General features: G+C 36.5%; 2 protein-coding genes across 2 annotated transcripts; one reads left to right on the top strand and one right to left on the bottom strand.

Moving 5' to 3' along the window:
- Positions 1-5,071: 5,071 nt before the first annotated feature.
- LOC138886229 (uncharacterized) lies at positions 5,072-6,027 on the top strand. Its single transcript, XM_070167285.1, has 3 exons — positions 5,072-5,238; positions 5,431-5,554; positions 5,671-6,027. Exons 1-3 carry the CDS (start codon positions 5,072-5,074, stop codon positions 6,025-6,027), a joined length of 648 nt encoding a protein of 215 aa, XP_070023386.1.
- Positions 6,028-9,314: 3,287 nt separating this feature from the next.
- LOC138886228 (uncharacterized) lies at positions 9,315-14,804 on the bottom strand. Its single transcript, XM_070167284.1, has 7 exons — positions 14,664-14,804; positions 14,343-14,477; positions 13,787-13,869; positions 13,468-13,717; positions 12,979-13,353; positions 9,643-9,769; positions 9,315-9,529 (listed from the first exon to the last, which is right to left on the bottom strand). Exons 1-7 carry the CDS (start codon positions 14,802-14,804, stop codon positions 9,315-9,317), a joined length of 1,326 nt encoding a protein of 441 aa, XP_070023385.1.
- Between the last annotated feature and the right edge of the window lie 3,500 nt (positions 14,805-18,304).

Here is an 18,304-nt window from a genome sequence, read left to right as displayed (position 1 = left end):
AAAAATATTTGCTGAATCGTGGGGCAACACGTGTTTAGGGTATTAAACGTGAGAAAACGTGTGTCCTTTCAAATGTCAGAGACTTTTCAAGAACTTTCCCGCCAAGAAAAAAATCTTCACCAACTTCCCGGTAACACTAATATCACCAAAAAGTAGGGGGCTATTTGTATGGGTTAAATTTGGTTTGTAATGAATAATCGAATAGTAACATGATACGCGAAATCGAATGTAGACAAAAGGCGAGTGGGAAAACACTTAGCACTGAATATAGTGTGTGACCAATACTGGATGGATTCCGAAGGGAACATAGCAGTGATAGAAGGTCAAAGATCTGCCATCAGACATCATTCAATGAGCGAATATTTACTGGAGTTAAATGAGCAACCGTTACAGAAAATATTGGCTTTCAAGGATTGCCATTACACACTCATCGATATCCCTTTTATTATCATTTAAAGATGAGCTTGATCCTAGGATTTTGTTTTCCTGGTAGAACTAAAAATAGTAGGGCTAATAGCCATATTAGGGACATGAAACTTTCTGCATACAAAAGCTTTATTTTCCTACTTTTTCTTTTAATTCAACAACTTTATTTGCACTTTATCGTTATAAAAACTTTTGGTCTCGGAGACACTGCATTCGGAGCCAAGCTCGTTATCCTCTTCAATTTCAATCGCTAATCTTAATATTAATCTTGTCTCTTTATCATTTTTCAGATTAAATCAATTTGCTTGTCTATAAATCATGTAACCAATTTAACTATACCGTTTGCGAGTAAATATCTAGTGACACTTCTTGAGAATCCAAATTCTAGACCTTTCGATCACGTTTAGAGAAATCATGAAGTATATTCAAAAGAATTAAAGATATTAAAAATAAATATTTGCAGGCAAAAAGTAAGAAATGATATTAGGAGGAGCATTAGTGGCAAAAAAAATTGCAAAATTTTAGCAAACTCAAATGGGGAGCAAAATCACAACGCATTTTTTATTTGAAAACAATGCAGTATGCACAAGAGAGAGGGGGGCGTATTTTCAGATTTTCAGGCTAACCATCTGAATTTATAGCCAACTAGTTGGAATTTCAACAAGTGCAAAGGTACCTGGAAATTGTCATTGGGAATTAATTATTTAATCTGTGAATTTATTAAATATTTTGCTCAAATTTATCAATCAATCATATATCGAAGCCGACGCCGAACCGAGCTATGACAGCACAAGACTTGCTCTCTTCTCAACTCTTTAAGAGCTGGAAGATTTTATATATAGACATTCTTCTATTTTTCTCTCTCTAAACTTTTTCTCTTTGTACAATTAAACTCTACAGAACAGAAAGGTAACATTTCTCCCCCTTTTGGGAGACTGGTGCACACGCACCGTCGAATGGGGACGCCGACCGACCTCGGGCAAGTGCGTCCAGTGGAATATTTAGCTCCCCCAGATACGCCTACCACCAATGAAAAATAAAATCCTCAGAAGATCGACTATGCTACTGCAGTAACAACTCCTGCTAAATTCAAAGGTGTTAGATTGGGCGATCCAAATGTAAAAGATAGGGTTTTAACCCATAACAAAATTCCGATAGTCATCTTTAAAGCAAGCGACTACTAAGGAGTGCTGGCTGAAGAGTGTAAATATACAATCATTGGTAAGTGAGTGTAAATACACAATCATTGGTAAGTTTCTGAGAACAAGACCTAATATTGAAAGAATTAGATCAACCTTCATAGAAAAGTGTCGCTCAAAGGTGAGGAAAAAATTGGGGTCTGTGATTTTTGAATAGTTTTCATAGATGTAATCAATGAAGAAGATTGCAAAATGGTTTGTTTTAGAAGGTCAATCGGAATTGATGGAATGATTATGTGGCTTCAAAAATGGTCCGTTGATTTCAAGCGGGAAGAGGACTCCCCTATAGTGCAGTTTGGGTTCTATTGTCGGGTCTTTCTTTCCATTGCCTTACTTGGCTTAAACAGATATTGGGACCAGTGGGGGGGGGTACCATTATCGATAGACATAACTACTGATTATTGGACAAGGCCAAAGATGGCTAAAGTCAGAGTTGAAATCGATCTTACAAAGCCTCTGATTAACTCTGTATGGGTATGTAAGAGGAAGAAACTAATCCACTAAAAGGCTTCACTTAGAAGTTGGAATATGAAGGAGTATCAAAGTATTATAAGCATTATAGGATTCTGGGGCACGCTGTTGTGTAATATAGGGCGCTAGAGCGAGAAAAATAGAAGGAAAACGAGAGCAAAAATCAAGATGCTGATGAATCCACTTGTAGAGGAGATAATCACAGGAGTTACACAGGGGAGATGCATAACAATCAAAATACAACAAAGAAGGAGCAGATCAATATGGACCAAGAAATACAAGGAAAATAGGAGGAGCAAACTACACGAGGCATGGGACAAACAAGCGGAAAAGTGGTCACAAATAGCAACAACAAATAGGGAAAGGAAAAGAAGGAGGAAGAGACTAGCAAGTACCTAATACTAAGAGGAACATGCAAAAGAGAAAAAAGGAAGCCATAGAGGCAAGGGAAAGTGAGCAGTCTATTGAAAACAAAGAGAGGATGCAGCAGAATAATCAGGAAGGAGAACAAAACATCAAAGACAGAACCAATTCCAAAAAGAAAAAGCACTAGAAGAAAAAAATGACCCGGAAAAAGAGTATAGTGTTATTTAAAACCAGCAATAATGCATGGCCAGTGCAAAATTAACAGAGAAATCAACAAGTGAATCAAGCAGCACACACACATAGAAAAGATAGTAAATGAAATACTGGGTAGTGAGGCAGTTTAAAAACAACAGGTCATGAAGGAAACAGATGCTCAAACAGACAAGTCCATGGAAGAACACTAGGAAAACCAGTCACATACTAAAGAGCACACAACTGACCAATCTCAAGAGGTTGTTAAAAGCAGCAGCACTAATATAGACAATGAAAGACACACAATTGCCGAAATGAGAACCATGAGTTCAGAAAACAAGGAGTATGTAAGTGAACAGGACGAAATGAATGATAGAAGAGATCAGGATGCCCATGATAGTCACAAAATAGGGAAAAAAGAATACAACAGACATCAATATCCTTCCAGCAGCATAGACACAGAAATAAGAAATCAACCTCCTATCAAATTAGTGTTAGAACTATTTGGGGAGGACCAATATAAAGAGGTCACATAAAGTGAACAGAACAACTAGGAAGATGGAATTGAGAAACAACAAACTAACTCGACTTCTTCAAACATCAATGATGACAAGCAAAGAGGTAGCCCTGAGAAGTCGCAAGAGATAGCCAGAGCAAAGAAAAATTCATGTCCAGAAGTTGGGAAAGGAAAAAAAAAAGACAAAAAAGGACAGGAAAAAAACCAAAACAAAAGACACTCCTTCCCAAAGAGCGAAGGAACAAAAATAGGGTACTCAGAATCAAGTTTCTAATGATTAGTGCCATATTCTAGAGAGGTGTTAGGTCTAGAAAGTCCATACATCGTTTGAAGAAACAACTGCGTTTTTATGGCTACCTTTAGGCCTTTCTTAAATAGCAACAAAAATTGAGGGTTACAAAAGATTTTTGGGCTTTCAACATTGTTTGGCTAATACCAAGGGGAAAATCTGGTGGTTTTGGAATTATCAGGCAAATCTTGTTAACAATGAAGGCCAATAGGTTACTCTTTGCTTCAAAAGAAATTGTATTAGTGATGACAATTATGTCACGGCAGTGTATGCGAAGTGCAGTGCTATAGAAAAAAGTTCTACAGGAAGTTTTAGAGAACATGACTAATATTATCAATGGGCCTTAGCGTACGGGTGGTTACTTTAATGTTACTATGGAGTCGGGGGAGAAGCTTGGAGGCAGTCCTTATAGAGTTTACAAAAGCTTTGACTTTCTTACCACCATGGAAAAATGTGAACTTATGGATATTGGCTATGTGGGACCTAAACATACTTGGTGCAACAATAGACGTCCAAGGAAGAGAATTTGGAAAAGGTTGGACATAATCTTGATCAATGGCCAATGGGCTCAAAATTTTCAACAAAACTATGTTAGGCATCTGGTGAGAACAGGTTCAGACTATCGACCTTTACTCATGTAATGTCGGAATGACCAATAAGAGGTTATCAAGCATTTTAGGTTCCTTATTTTTTTGGGTACATCATCCTGGTTTTATGGAAGTAGTTCAAGAATCGTGGAGCACTCAGGTAGAAGGAAGTGCTATGTGGAGATTAAAGACTAAATTGTAAATACTAGCCAGGAATCTCGGTTAGTGGTTTAGAGAAAATATTGTCAACATATACGAGTAGTTCAAAATATTGGGAAGTCAAGTGCAACAACTAGAAGATACAATTCGAAGGAGACTAGGGAAGAGCTTGACAAAGCTCATGCAGCATATCTAAAATGGCTTGGCATATAGGAGAATATTCTAAGACACAAATCCAAAGTTAAATGATTTCAAGAGGGTGACTACAATAGCAGTTACTTTCACAGTGCCCTCAGAAATAGGAAAAGAAGACTCCACATACACAGAATCAAAAATCGCAGAGACGGATGGGTGCAAGGGGATGACAAGATTGTCAAGGCAGTTGTGAAACATTTCAAGAAACTTTTCAATCCCCAAGCTCCTACAATGAATAACTCGATCCTGAACTGCATTCGTAATATCATCTCTACTGAAGAGAATGATTATCTGACAGCTATTCCAGAAATTAATGAGATTAGAGAGGTAGTCTTCAACCTCAGTCAACATAGTGCAGCTGGTCCAGATGGTTTCAGTGGGGTTTTTTTCAGACTTGTTGGAAAATTATCAAAGATGATATAACTACTTTTGTCGAGACCTTTTTAATGGGCGCAACCTTACAAAATTTTATTCGCACTACTGCATTGTCTTAATTCCCAAGGTTGAGTCCCCTGTAAATTTCTCAAAATTAAGACTCATCAGCCTAACCAACTTTAGTACAAAAATCATTTCCAAAATCCTTGCGGGCAGGTTAAACATTCTTCTACCAAAGTTGATCTCAGACAATCAAAGTAGCTTCATTAATGGTAGGCTTATTATAGAGAATGTAATGCTAGATCAAGATATCATATACGGAATTAGCAAAGACAACAAAGGTGGTAACATGGTAATCAAGCTAGATATGGACAAGGCATACGACAGATTATCTTGGGCCTTTTTAGCTTCAGTTATGAGAAGGTTTGGATTTGAGGAATCTTGGATTGATACCATCTTGAGGTTGGTGTCAGAAGCCTAGTATTCTATTGTTATTAATGGATCAAAAGGGGGTTCTTTACATCTTCACAAGGGCTGAAGCAAGATGACCCTCTGTCACCTTCTTTGTTTATCATAGCTGCAGAAGTATTGTCAAGATCCTTGAATAAACTTCATCCTGATCCAGATTTTCATTCCCTTTCACATGAATCAAAGATGCCCTCCAATCAACAACTTGGCTTATGCGGATGATATTTTGATCTTCAGTGCTGGTAATAACAAATCAGTCAGATTGATTATGCAACAAGTAAGAAATTATGAGAGATCCTTAGGGCAAAAGGTTAATGAGGACAAAAGTTTTTTTTCTCATAGATCCGAAAGCTAAAGCACAAAGAATCAACCGGATAAGAACAACTACGGGCTTCATGGAAAAATATTTTCCCTTTATCTATCTAGGCTGCTCCTTATATATGGGCAGGAAAAAACTCTCATTTTGACCCGATGATGACCAAAGTGGCTAAGCGATTAAATGGGTGGCATGTCAAGCTTCTTACTTGTGGAGGTAGAATGGTACTTATTAAAAGTGCCCTCCAATCTCTACCTATTTACACTCTTTCTGCTATGAGTCCTCCAAAGGGAACCCTAAATTTGATTGAAAAGCATTTGGCTAGGTTCTTCTGGGGCACTTCAGCAGATAAAAAGAAGTATCATTGGAGTGCTTGGAGGAACCTGTGTCTACCTAAAGAAGAAGGTGGCATTGGCATAAGGTCTTTGGAGGATATTAGTAATACTTTATCCATGAAGAGATGGTAGGGATTTAGAACTCAAAACACTCTATGGGCAACCCACCTTACAGCTAAATATTACACCAGATTTCACCCTATGGCAAAAAATGGGCATCAGGTAACTCACATGCTGGGAAACATATGACCCAAATTAAAGATAAAGTGGGAGAAAATATGATTTGGAGTATTAACAAGGGCAATAGCAGCTTTTGGTGGGATAACTAATCTAAAAATGGAACATTAGCCAATTTTTTTCCAAATGGTAGAAAGAGTAAAAATACTACAGTTAAGGAATTCATTCAAGAGGGCAGCTGGAATATGAACAAACTTATCAATACTCTCAACGAGAAGTTTGCTTTACACATCAGTGCTATTAAAATTGAAGATCAGAGTCAAGAAGACTATGCATTAGAAGCCTCTAGGGATGGTCAATATTCCAACAAAAGCGTCTAGCATACAATAAGGAGTAGAAAACCGAAGAATCCAACTCTTCACCACATGTGGCTCAATTGCATTCTCTTCAAAATCTTCTTCTTGGCTTGGAGACTATATCTTGGTAAGCTTCATTTTGACGAATTTATTTCTAAATGTGGTAACCATGTTGTTTCCAGATGCAGGTATTGTAACAATCCTAAGGAAGACACAATGCAATATGTCTTTATAGAAGGAGAAGCAGCGCAACGACTATGGCAAGTTGTTGGATCCCCCCTTGGGCATTAAACATGAAAACTGGAGCATTAGGAGAATTACTAAAAACTTGTGGGACGCAAAGTCTAAGAACAACATTCACAAATTCATTCTTCGAGCTTTTGTCCGTGTGTTGGGAAATATGGAGCAGTTGGAGTTCGTGTAGGTATGGTGAACAAAATAAATTTTAAGTTAGAAGCATGGAAATGCACATAAACTGGACCATAAAAGCGACTCTAGATATGGCATTCCCAAAAATCAGTAAAATAGAGTCTTGGCCAAGGTTCTGTGAAATGATTGAAAGATGGAGACCAACCTTCAGAGTACTACAAATTTGCTGGCAGAAACCTTCTCCTGGAAAGATCAAAGTGAATACAGATGGAAGCTATTTCAAGGAAACAGGTAAAGGAAGAATATAGGGAATAGTCAGAGACGAACAAAGAGTACTGATTATGGCTTTCTCCCTACCCGTCCAGTGTAATAAAAATAACATCGCTGAGGCTATAGCTGCTAAAACGGGAATCCAATGGGTGGTCCGCCAAGGATACAACGGGAGTTAGACTCGCAGATTATTGCCAACATGTTGATACAAGGCAATAAAAATAATCTCAAACTCAAGAAGCTAGTCGAAAAAATTGGACAAATTCTAACACAAGCTGATGTTAATATTGCCCACTACTACATGGAAACAAATCAAGTAGCCGACATGCTTTCCAAAAATGCTGCTATTTGGGGCAAAAGTTCTTTCTTTTACTATTTCCAACAACTCCGAGGAAATGTAAAAGGGCCTTTTCAACTAGATAGGTGGCAATTACCTAGTTTTAGAACTAGGTACGCCAAAGCTAATTTCTTTGTAAGTTGATTCTTTTGGTAACTGAACAAGAGTGGGATGTAAATATTTGCAATCCCTTTTGTTCTTCAGGATCAAAAAGAGGTCAAGTCCATGTCCCCCTCCTATATATGTTTTTGGTTGGTATAGACATGATAGGGGTCTCGCCAAACCCCCCAACACCACAGGATGTGAAAACCTAGGTGATTGCTTAATTAAAATAATATATATATATATATATATATATATATATATAAGCACGAAAAATTTCCTATTCCTATCCAATGAAGGACAAGGTACCTTAATGAAAAGGAACAACTCAAATTTTTCATTGACCTCCTTTTCAATTAACACTTTATTTATTTAATAAATAAAACCCAACATTGACAACAATACCACATAAAGCTTACTGTTTTGGTTCTATTCTCAAAATATTTTTGGTTTGAAGAACAATTAATTATTTATTTAACAAATAAAACCTAACATTGACAACAATACCATATAAAGCTTACTGTTTTGGTTCTATTCTCAAAATGTTTTTGGTTTGAAGAACAATTAATTAGAGCAAAAAGAAACTTTTTAAATTGTTTGTAAAATTTCGATGGTTTAGCAGAATTTTGTTAAGTTGGTACTAGCTTTATTTTATCTATCTTGTTAAATTATCCATAAACTATGCTAGAATTGGTTGAATTTGATGTTATTTTCACTCTACCTATCTTGTTAAATTGTTCAAAAGTTATGCCAGATTGGTAGAACTTCCTACTATATTCATTCTACTTGTCTTATTAAATATTCACTAGTTATGCCTGATTGGTGTAACTTGGCACTATTTTTATTTTACCCATTCTGTTAAATTTTTATAAACTATACCGGAATGGTGGAACTTGATACTTTATTCATTCATGCTGAATTCAGCAGATCTGAGATGAAGAATCCTAGCTAAGACAAACTAATTTGAGAGAGGAAATGAAATGAGGAAGGAGAAAATATATGTATCTTTCATTCAATGGAACAGTACATTACATATATGTATTTATACAATTAGATAAGGCTAAAATAACTAATCGACCTAACATACTACTAACAACTTTACAGATAAATAGACTAAAATGCCACTGCTCTATATACAGACTAAGTGACATATTTCTCTACACTTCCCCTAAAGCAAGGTGGTGAAAACACATCAAATACATCTAGCTTGAAACTTAAGTATTCATGCTAAACTCTGTTTAAGCCTTTTGTCAGCAAATCTGGCACCTACTCCCTTGTTCCTACATATATGGTGTTAACCAATCCCAACATAATTTTCTCCCTTATGAAATGACAATCTATGTCAACATGTTTGGTTCTTTCGTGAAACACGGGGTTGACAACTATTTGTATTGTTGCCTTGCTGTCACAGTAGATATCAACAGGTAACTGAACTTCAAATCCAATCTCATTTATTAATCCAGTTAGCCAGACTAACTCTGCAACTGTAGCTGCTAAGCTTCTATATTTTGCCTCTGCTGAATTTCTTAACATTGGCTTGTTTCTTGGACTTCTAGGATACCAAAGAATCCCCTAACTTTATTAGAAAGCCTGTTACTGACTTCCTAAAGTGCTGTCAAGCAGCCAGTTTATATCACAATAGGCTTCCAGTGTGCCTTTGTTGTTTATTGACAGGAGCACTCTTTGCCCATGATGGTTTTTCACATACCTGACTATCCTCATGGTTGCCTCCATGTGGGATCTTTTTGGTTGTTGTAGAAACTGACTTAAGGTTTGTACACTGAATTCTAGATCAGACCTTGTTATTATTAGGTACAACAGCTTTCAATTAATCTTTGGTAAGCTCTTGGATTAGTCAGCACATCATCTTCTGCACTTTCTTGAATCTTCAAATGATCATCATATTCCTTTGTAATCAATTTTGCATTCATCTCCAAAGGTGTTATAGCTAGCTTAGCTACTCCAAGTCTAAGTTCTGAGATGAGTTCTAAGTCATATTTTCTCTGGTGCATTAGAATTCCTTCTGAGACCAGGCAAATTCTATCCCCAGAAAATACTTTAGTTCTCCTAAGTCTTTCATCTTAAAGGTTTGCTGCAATATTGTCTATGTTTCTTCTATCAATTGTAGACTAGTACCAATTACTAGCATATCATCTACATACACAAGCACAATAACAGTGCCTTCTTCTAGTAGCTTCTTGACAAATAAAGAGCGATCATATTGGCTCTCAGAAAAGCCAAATGCACATAAGGCTTTAGTAAGCTTCTCATTTCACAGTCTTGGAGCTTGTTTAAGTTCATATAAGGATTTGATGAGACTACATACTGTATGTGACTCCCTCTGGATCTTAAATCATGGTGGAAACTCTATATAAATGTTACGATCCGAATTACCTACTGTCGGAATCGTAATGGCACCTAACATTGAACCATCTAGGCAAGCCAACGTTATTGATTATTCTATCTTTTTACCTTTATCTTTAAAAATTTACCAAGTTAATGTAAGTAACAGCGGAATTAGAAATGCGGAAGGACAGAATTTAACAGTTTAACTGATACCAATACGAAATCCATAATAATACTTCAGCAAGAACTGGTGTCACAATCTCGCGAACTATCTATGAATACTAAAAATAGGGTCCGAACAAAGAAAATACATGTCTGACTCTGAAATAGATAAGAACAGAAAGAAACAGGATAGAAGGGGATGCCAAAGCCTGCGAACACCTGCAGGACTACCTCGGGTCTCCGCTGGACTGAAGGCAACAACCTCTAACTATAGTCTGTATTCTCAAGTATCGGGATTTGCACAAAAGAGTGTAGAGTATAGTATTAGTATAACCGACCCCATGTACTGAGTAAGTGTCGAGCCTAACCTCGGTGAAGTAGTGACGAGGATAGGATACAACAAACAATATAACCTGCAGTTAAATAATATCTACCAGAATAACAATAATAGAGGCTACTCAGAAAGTAACGGGGAGGGGAAACATGCTATGGGGAATACCAACGTAAGGAAACACCGAAATAATGGAATGAAACAATTAAGGCACTTGAACCGATAGCAACAAGAAATCATAACAAGCTGACAATAAATCACGACATCACCCTTCGTGCTTTTACTCTCAATGCTTACCATGAAAGCAATAATAAAAATATGCACGACATCAACCTTCGTGCTTTATCACTCTTCCTTACCATATGAATATTAGAAATGTGCACGGCATCACCCTTCGTGTTTTATCTCTCTTCCTCACCATATACATCAATATCAATGTAAATGTGCACAACATCATCCTTCGTGCTTTATCACTCTTTCCTCACCCAAACAGTGGTAACAACAACATCTCGACAAGGGAATCAACAATAAGAATAAATACATCCCGGCAAGGGAATCAACAATAGAATTAAATACGTCCCGGCAAAGGAATCAACTATAACCAATCTTGTTCCAACAATTAACTTCACAAATGAACCTTAACTAGAGTCAATACTCAACAATAGACAAATACCAAGAAATGATCATAAGACTTACTCAACATGGATAATCATTAATTTGAGCATTGATAGTACTTAACAAGAATCACAACGAATACAATATAAGACTCACGGGCATGCTTGACACCAAGGTATAGATACTCGTCACCACACCTATATGTCGTATACCATACTAACACATAGTAAATAAGGCACAACACCTATTTCCTCAAGCTAAGGTTAGACCAAACACTTACCTCGATTCCATGACCACGAATCAAGCCTCAACTATCGCTTTCCCTCTAGATTTCACCTCCAATTCACTTGTATCTAGTCATAATTATCTTAATAACATCAATAAATGCTAAAGAATTCACACCCCTGGCCCGCTTGGTCAAAATACGACATATAGGTGTTGGAATCCGACCTCAATTGAGGTATAAATTCCCAAATTTCGAAATCCCCAATTTTCACTCAAAAACACCTAAATTCTCATGAAAGTCTCTAGATTTTGTGATGAAATCTTGTAAAAAGATGAAGTAGATTGGAAGAAATGAGTTAAAAGTTATTTACCTATGATTTGGGGAAGAATCTTTCTTTGGAAAATTGTCTAAGAGAGCTTAGAGTTGGAGAGAGTTTGAAAAATGAAGAAAATCCCGTCTAAGTTAGAATTTGCACAGGTGATGTTCTCGCATTTGCGATGACAGCTTCGCAAATGTGAACTCGCAAATGCAAAAGTAGGCCTGCACTGATCTCTTCGCAAATGCGAACCAGTGTTCGCAATTACGGCCTCTGCTCTTGTCGCATTTGCGACTCTGAACTTCGTAAATGCAAAGGTCCCCTGCCCAGCCCAGTCATCGCAAATGCGATGGAAATTCGCAATTGCGAGTTTCCATTTGCGAGCCAGGCTTCGCAATTGCGAAGCTGGCAGACCTGCAACACACCAGCAGTTTTTCCTAAGTTCAAAACACTCCGCGGCCTATCCAAAACTCACCCGAGCCCTCGGGGCTCCAAACCAAACATGTACGCAAGTCCAAAAATATCATACGGACTTGCTCATGCGATCAAATTATCAAAATAACATCCATAACTATGAATTTAGCCTCAAAATCAATAAAATTCTCAAAAACACCTAAAGTTACTATTTTCACAACCGAGGGTCCGATTTATATCAAATCAAGTCCGATTCCTACCAAATTTCACAGATTAGACTTAAACATCATTTTTAAACCTGTAATGGGCTCGAGAACTAAAATACGGGCCTAATACGATCATATTCAAACATTATTTAATTTCCAAACTTCTTATATTTTTCAGTTATACAATTTTCTTCAAAAATTTATTTCTCGGGCTAGGGACCTCGAAATTCAATTCCGGGCCTATGCCCAAGTCCCGTATTTTCTACGGACCCTCTAGGACCATCAAATCATGAGTCCGGGTCCGTTTACCTAAAATATTGGCCGAAGTCAACTTAAATTCAAATTTAAAGGCAAAATTAGCATTTTTCTCGAATATTCACACAAGGGCTTTCCGGAAGCGCGCCCAGACTGTGCATGCAAATCAAGGAGAAGAAAAATAAGGTCTTCAAGGCCTTGGAACCCCGGATTAGGTTCTAAAATACGAGATGACCTTTTGGGTCATCACAATAGATCTCATCACACGGATTACCTTGCAAAAAGCATTATACACATCCATTTGATGGATATGACACCTCTTAGAAGACAACATATAGGATTGTCCTCACAGTTACCATCTTGAATACAGGAGAAAAAGTCACCTTATAGTCAATCCATTCTTTCTGGAGTATCCCTTAGCTACTAGCTTGGCCTTAAACCTCCCCACCTCTCCTAAATCTTTATACTTAACTTTATATACCCACTTGCATCCAATAGGACTCTTGCCTTTAGGAAGTGGTACTACCTCCCATGTATTGTTATTCTCTAGTGTCTCAATCTCTGATTGCATGGCTTCCACCCACCTAGGGTCTTAGCTGACCTCAACAAAGAAAGAAGGTTCAACAATGGAGGAGAAAACTGCAAGATATGATTGATATTTAGGGGAAACACCACTGTAGTTTACATAGTTGGCTATGCTATAAGGAACATTCTGATGAACATTCGGAGAAACAAAGTCCTTTAGCCAGATAGGTGGATTCCTATCTCTTGTAGATGTTCTAATGCCAACAGGTTGTAGGGATCGATGCACATACAACTGTGCAAGTACAGGTGCAGGTGCTTGCTCCTGAATAGGACTATGACCTGATGAGCCTGCTTCATCTTCTAGATCACCTACCATAGAAAGGTCAGTATCTTCGGTGGGAATCATTCCTGCTTCACGATCAATATAGGTCTCTAGTTCTTCATGGTTGACCTATTTGTTTTGCCCAGAGTTGATTCCAGGTGATGGATCATAGGTTGTGATATCAGGTGGCAAGAAAATAGGAGAATGAGAATGAGAAGTGTGTTGATTTCTGAATGGAAAAACATTTTCTTTGAAGATAGTATCCATGTTAACAAAGAAGCAGTTGTTAGTAAAATTTAAGAGTATATAGCCTTTCTGAACTGATGAGTATCCCATTAGCACTGTAGGAATTGATCTTGGCATAAACTTGTCATGGACTTTTACATCCTTGGCATAACATAGACATCCCATCACTCTCAGATGTTCTAGTGAAGGTTTTCTATTATACATCTTCTCAAAAGGTGATGCACCATTTAGGATTGTAGAAGGCATCCTGTTTATGACATAGGCTATAGCTAGAATATAGTGATCCCGATACTTTAGAGGAATGTGTGCTTAAAACCTCATAGCTCTAGCAACCTCTAAGATGTGTCTATGATTTCTCTCAGCTACTCCATTCTGCTGAGGAGTATAGGCACATGTTCTCTGATGCATCACTTCAAGTGCTTGAAATAATTCTGTGCAGGTTGAGTTTACAAATTCTGTTCCATTATCGGTTCTGACAATTTTTAACTCCTTTGTTAAACTGAGTTCTTACATAACACAAAAATTGTTTCAACACAACACAAACATATGATTTAAGTTTTAAAAGATACAACCAAGTCATCCTTGAGAAGTCATCTACCAGAGTTAGAAAGTTTATTTCCATAAAAAGTTGAGACTCTATATGGTCCCTATACATCAGCATGTACTAGTTCAAAATATTGAGTAGCTTTGATACTGCTACTAGGAAATGGAAGTCTAGTATATTTAGCAAATGGACACACATGACACTTATTTATAGTATACATACAATTGTCTAGCTTTATTGAAAATAACTTTTGAAGTACTCCACTTGACACATGCCCCAAGTGGACACACATCACACTCTATATGAAATATCTTTATTTTTGTGCTACATTCTGCAGATTGTTTGCTTTAGTTTCCTTGATAGCCGTGCTCCTTGCTTCTAGTATCTTAGCTACATGTGGTGCTAGAATGTAAAGACCACATGTTTCTTTACCAATCCCTTTCACTATTCCACTGTAGAGATCCTGAAAAATACAGAAATTAGGAAAAGAAGCAACACAACACTGTAGAGCCTTAGTTAGTTGTGACACTTATAGTAGATTATATCTAAATTGAGGAATGTATAGCACATTTTCAATTATGCTCCATGCTGAGAGTATACTAGTACTAATGTGTGTAAAATTAGCTACTTCTCAATTAGGTAGGTGAACTTGCTTAGAATTAGTAGGTTTGACTTCGTCTGCCTCAGACAACATATTAGGATCAGACACCATGTGGTTGGTGGCTCCTGTATCAATAATCCAGCCATGAGCTTTATTATCCACTAAACTTGCACTACCGATACCTGCCATATTTGCTGAAGGAATGGTTCTAGTAGCTTTGTTTAGCATCTACACTATTTGGTCATAATGTTCCTTAGTAAATGAATAAGCAGGAGTTTGAGACGTTTGCTTACCATGCCCACTGTTATGAGGTCCTGGAGGCTGCATCATCAATTGTGGTTGAGTCTGCATCTGTGAGCTTTGTCCTTGTTGAGTTTGTATCATGAATTATGGTTGTGCTTGAAAGTTTTGATTTGTTTCTTCAGTGAAGACACTGTAAGTAGAGGAATTGCCTGCTCCCCCTTTATTCTTGAATTTAGGTCCTTGTGGATAACCAATGATCTTGTAGCAATTCTCTTTGCTCTGACCTTTCTTCCTACAATACTCACAAAACTCACCATAACTTTGGGTAGCTATTAGGATAAAAGTTGCCAGACTGCACATTAGAACCACTAGTTTGAAAACTGTTGCTTTGAAAGCTCCCAGATCTAGAACTGAGCAAGGCAGTAGGCTCAAAATTCTCAAAAGTGATAGCAGTTGTGCCTAAGCTTCCTGCTATTGCAACTACTGATTTTTGGTTCTCATCTCTCATGATCATAGAGTATGCTTGATTCACTGAGGGTGAAGGATGCATTAGTAGTATCTGAATCCTTGTTAGAGAGTATGACTGATTCAAGCCCATTAGAAATTGGTACAACTTTTGCCTTCTCATGTGTACTATATAATCTCTAGATTTTTTACAATCACAGCTAGGTGTAGGTATTAGAGTTTCGTATTCATCCCACAGATCTTTTAATTTCATATAGTACACAGAGACTGAAGAGATACCTTGATACAGAGTTGCAATCTCCTTGTGCAGATTGTAAGACCTAGATCCATCTACCTTGCTCTCTCTCGGAGATCTTCCCACACTGCATGTGCACTTGATCCAAACACAACTCCTCCAATAAGTTGAGGAATTACAGCATTCATCAACCAAGAGAGTACAATAGTATTACATCTCTCCCACTGTTCCCATAAATTATCACGTAAATTTTTCCTTTTCCACTTTCCTTTTACAATTCCTAACTTGTTTCTTCCTCATAGAGCAATTCTCATTGATCGATCCCAAAGAGCATAGTTATCAGTACCTGTTAATTGAATGAAATGAGATGAGCTCCACTCGTATCTACTGGTCCAAGGTACAACTGGTGATTGTAAGGTAAATCGACCAAAAAACCATCGCCAGTTTGAGTTTCGTACATAGCGTCAGCAGTTCTACCAGCTCCAGTGATAGAGGTGTCCGCAACAACAATATCTCACATGGCTTCTTAGTTGTGCTTCGATAACAGTTATGGCGAGAATTTCTTTGGCGAATATTTCAATCACAAATCTAACCGCTCAACACATGCAGCTTCAACTTGAATCGATGAGGTCTAGAATCGCTAGACTTAGGGCTCTGATACCCTGCTGAATTAGCAGATCTGAGATGAAGAACCCTAGCTAAGACAAAGTATTTGAGAGAGGAAATGAAATGAGGAAGGAGGAAAATATCTGTATCTTTCATTCAATGGAACTGTACATTATATATCTGTATTTATATAATTAGCTAAGGCTAAACTAACTAACCGACCTAACAGACTACTAACAACTTTATAGATAAATAGACTAAAATGCTCCTGCTCTATATACAGACTAAGTGACGTCTTTCTCTACAATTCAATCTATCTTGTTAAATTGTTCACAAGTTATGTCAGATTAGTAGAACTTGCTTGTGCTGCTACACTTTAACTACAGCATGAAAGTAAACCATATTCTTTAGTTAAAAAACGTTAAAAGTAATAATGTTTTGAGTGATTTTTCATATGATATAATTTCTGAGGCTTACAATTGGCTGCTTAGCTAAAAATATTTATAGCCTTTATTCAGTATACATAAATTATATATTAATTATATAAGGCTAAACATATATACGTATATAAATATTTACCAATTATATTTTTGGGTGGATGATTATTTTGGTTAATTTCTTTAAAAAAAAAAAGAAGTGTTCGCGTGTGTGGATATAGATATGTATAGGGTAGTCTTATGGTATTTCAGCTTTGATCGTTGAAATTCAAATAGCTTTATTTTAAACAAACAAAAAAAGAAAAATAGTCAGGAATTGGACTAGTTGATCAACTTATCATTTCTATTTTGCTTGCCTTCATGCATGCTAATTAGCTTGATAAGGAAATCCTGTTTGAATGAAGGGCAGTAAACTTTAGTTACGTGTCAGTTGGATCTTAATAATTGTTGATTGTGTTTAAGTTATAGTACTGTTAGTGTAAAATATTTACACAATTATATCACTTTCAGATAGTTGTAGAGAAATATCTTGATCAAGTTTAATTGGTCATTTAGTAAAAATAATTACTGAAACCTGCTAACACAGGTTAAAATTCTGTGATATTATAGAAATATATTCTATCAACATATATAACTTAAATGAGATGGGAAAAGGGAAAATGAAAGCCTGTTACTCCTTTTTTTTTTTTTTTTCCTTTGTGCTAGGCCAAGAACGCATTCATCAATGTAGAATGTATAATAATTTCATCTAAACATTTAAATTGTTAGGTCTGCTCCTTATTATTTTTCATATATCAAGTACGTGAAATTCATTTTATTTTGATAGATGTAATACTCAAACTTAGCATTTTTTTTTGAGAAAATGATATTGTATAGCTGCTTTCAAAATAATAGCCGAAAAATATATTTTTTGTAATTACACATACACACACATACACATATTCATGTATGTTATATACAAAAATATACAAATTTTATACACTTTTACGACTACCGAATATAAATAGTTTTGACTGCATACTAAAAAGGATCTTTTCCCGATCTTTTTCGGTTGATAAATTTACACAGTGTAAGGTTGTTAAAGAAGGCTATTGAGTGACGTTCTTCTCAGACTTTGGCTACAAATATTCAAATGCTATCATCAGAGACATGTACAATATAATATAATAAGTCAACTTGGGTTCTAAATATTTGATGAAACTTTATAAATCGTGCTAAAATTTTTTGAACTCCTTCAGTTGTCCAGACAAATTTAAGAGAGATTTGAATAACCATGTGAGCCATGAGAGCCGCACGTGACTTACCATCAAATTCGGATTCTATATCTTGAAGCACAGTGCATCAACAGTTAGCAAGATAATCAATATGGGATGGATATATATTTATTGGTGGATGATCATTGGTAGATTAATAAAAAGAAAAAAAGTTTAGTTAGTTTGATTTGGTAATTAAACAAAAGTTACATATAAACAATAAAATGATCTGGGATTGGATTATGACTCACTATTTAGTCCAAAATTAACCCGTCCAACCAAGTCTTAGTAGTTTACGAGCCAACTCACCTGTTAGGTTAACCTATTTTAGCTCATCCAAATTTAATCAAATTTTGCCAACTTGATAACCTTGCTCGGATATGCATGAAAAATATTATGAATTTAGGTAAACCCGTTGAAACTTTACTACTTGTATATGTTGTATCATAT

The sequence above is a fragment of the Nicotiana sylvestris genome, chromosome 2, assembly GCF_000393655.2.
Source record: "Nicotiana sylvestris chromosome 2, ASM39365v2, whole genome shotgun sequence".
Taxonomy (NCBI): Eukaryota; Viridiplantae; Streptophyta; class Magnoliopsida; order Solanales; family Solanaceae; genus Nicotiana; species Nicotiana sylvestris.
This window is presented reverse-complemented; position numbering and strand designations above follow the sequence as displayed.

Bases quoted from the DNA above. Each gene is read 5' to 3' on its own strand.
- LOC138886229 (XM_070167285.1), top strand. From the start codon at position 5,072: ATGCTAGATCAAGATATCATATACGGAATTAGCAAAGACAACAAAGGT. The intron at 5,239-5,430 runs GTTGGTGTCAGA...CATGAATCAAAG, and splicing joins TGGATTGATACCATCTTGAG to ATGCCCTCCAATCAACAACT. The intron at 5,555-5,670 runs GTTAATGAGGAC...TTATCTATCTAG, and splicing joins AGAGATCCTTAGGGCAAAAG to GCTGCTCCTTATATATGGGC.
- LOC138886228 (XM_070167284.1), bottom strand. From the start codon at position 14,804: ATGGCAGGTATCGGTAGTGCAAGTTTAGTGGATAATAAAGCTCATGGC. The intron at 13,870-14,342 runs GTAGCACAAAAA...GTGATGCATCAG, and splicing joins AAGCAAACAATCTGCAGAAT to AGAACATGTGCCTATACTCC. The intron at 9,770-12,978 runs GTCAGCTAAGAC...TGAAATGAGAAG, and splicing joins AACCTTCTTTCTTTGTTGAG to CTTACTAAAGCCTTATGTGC.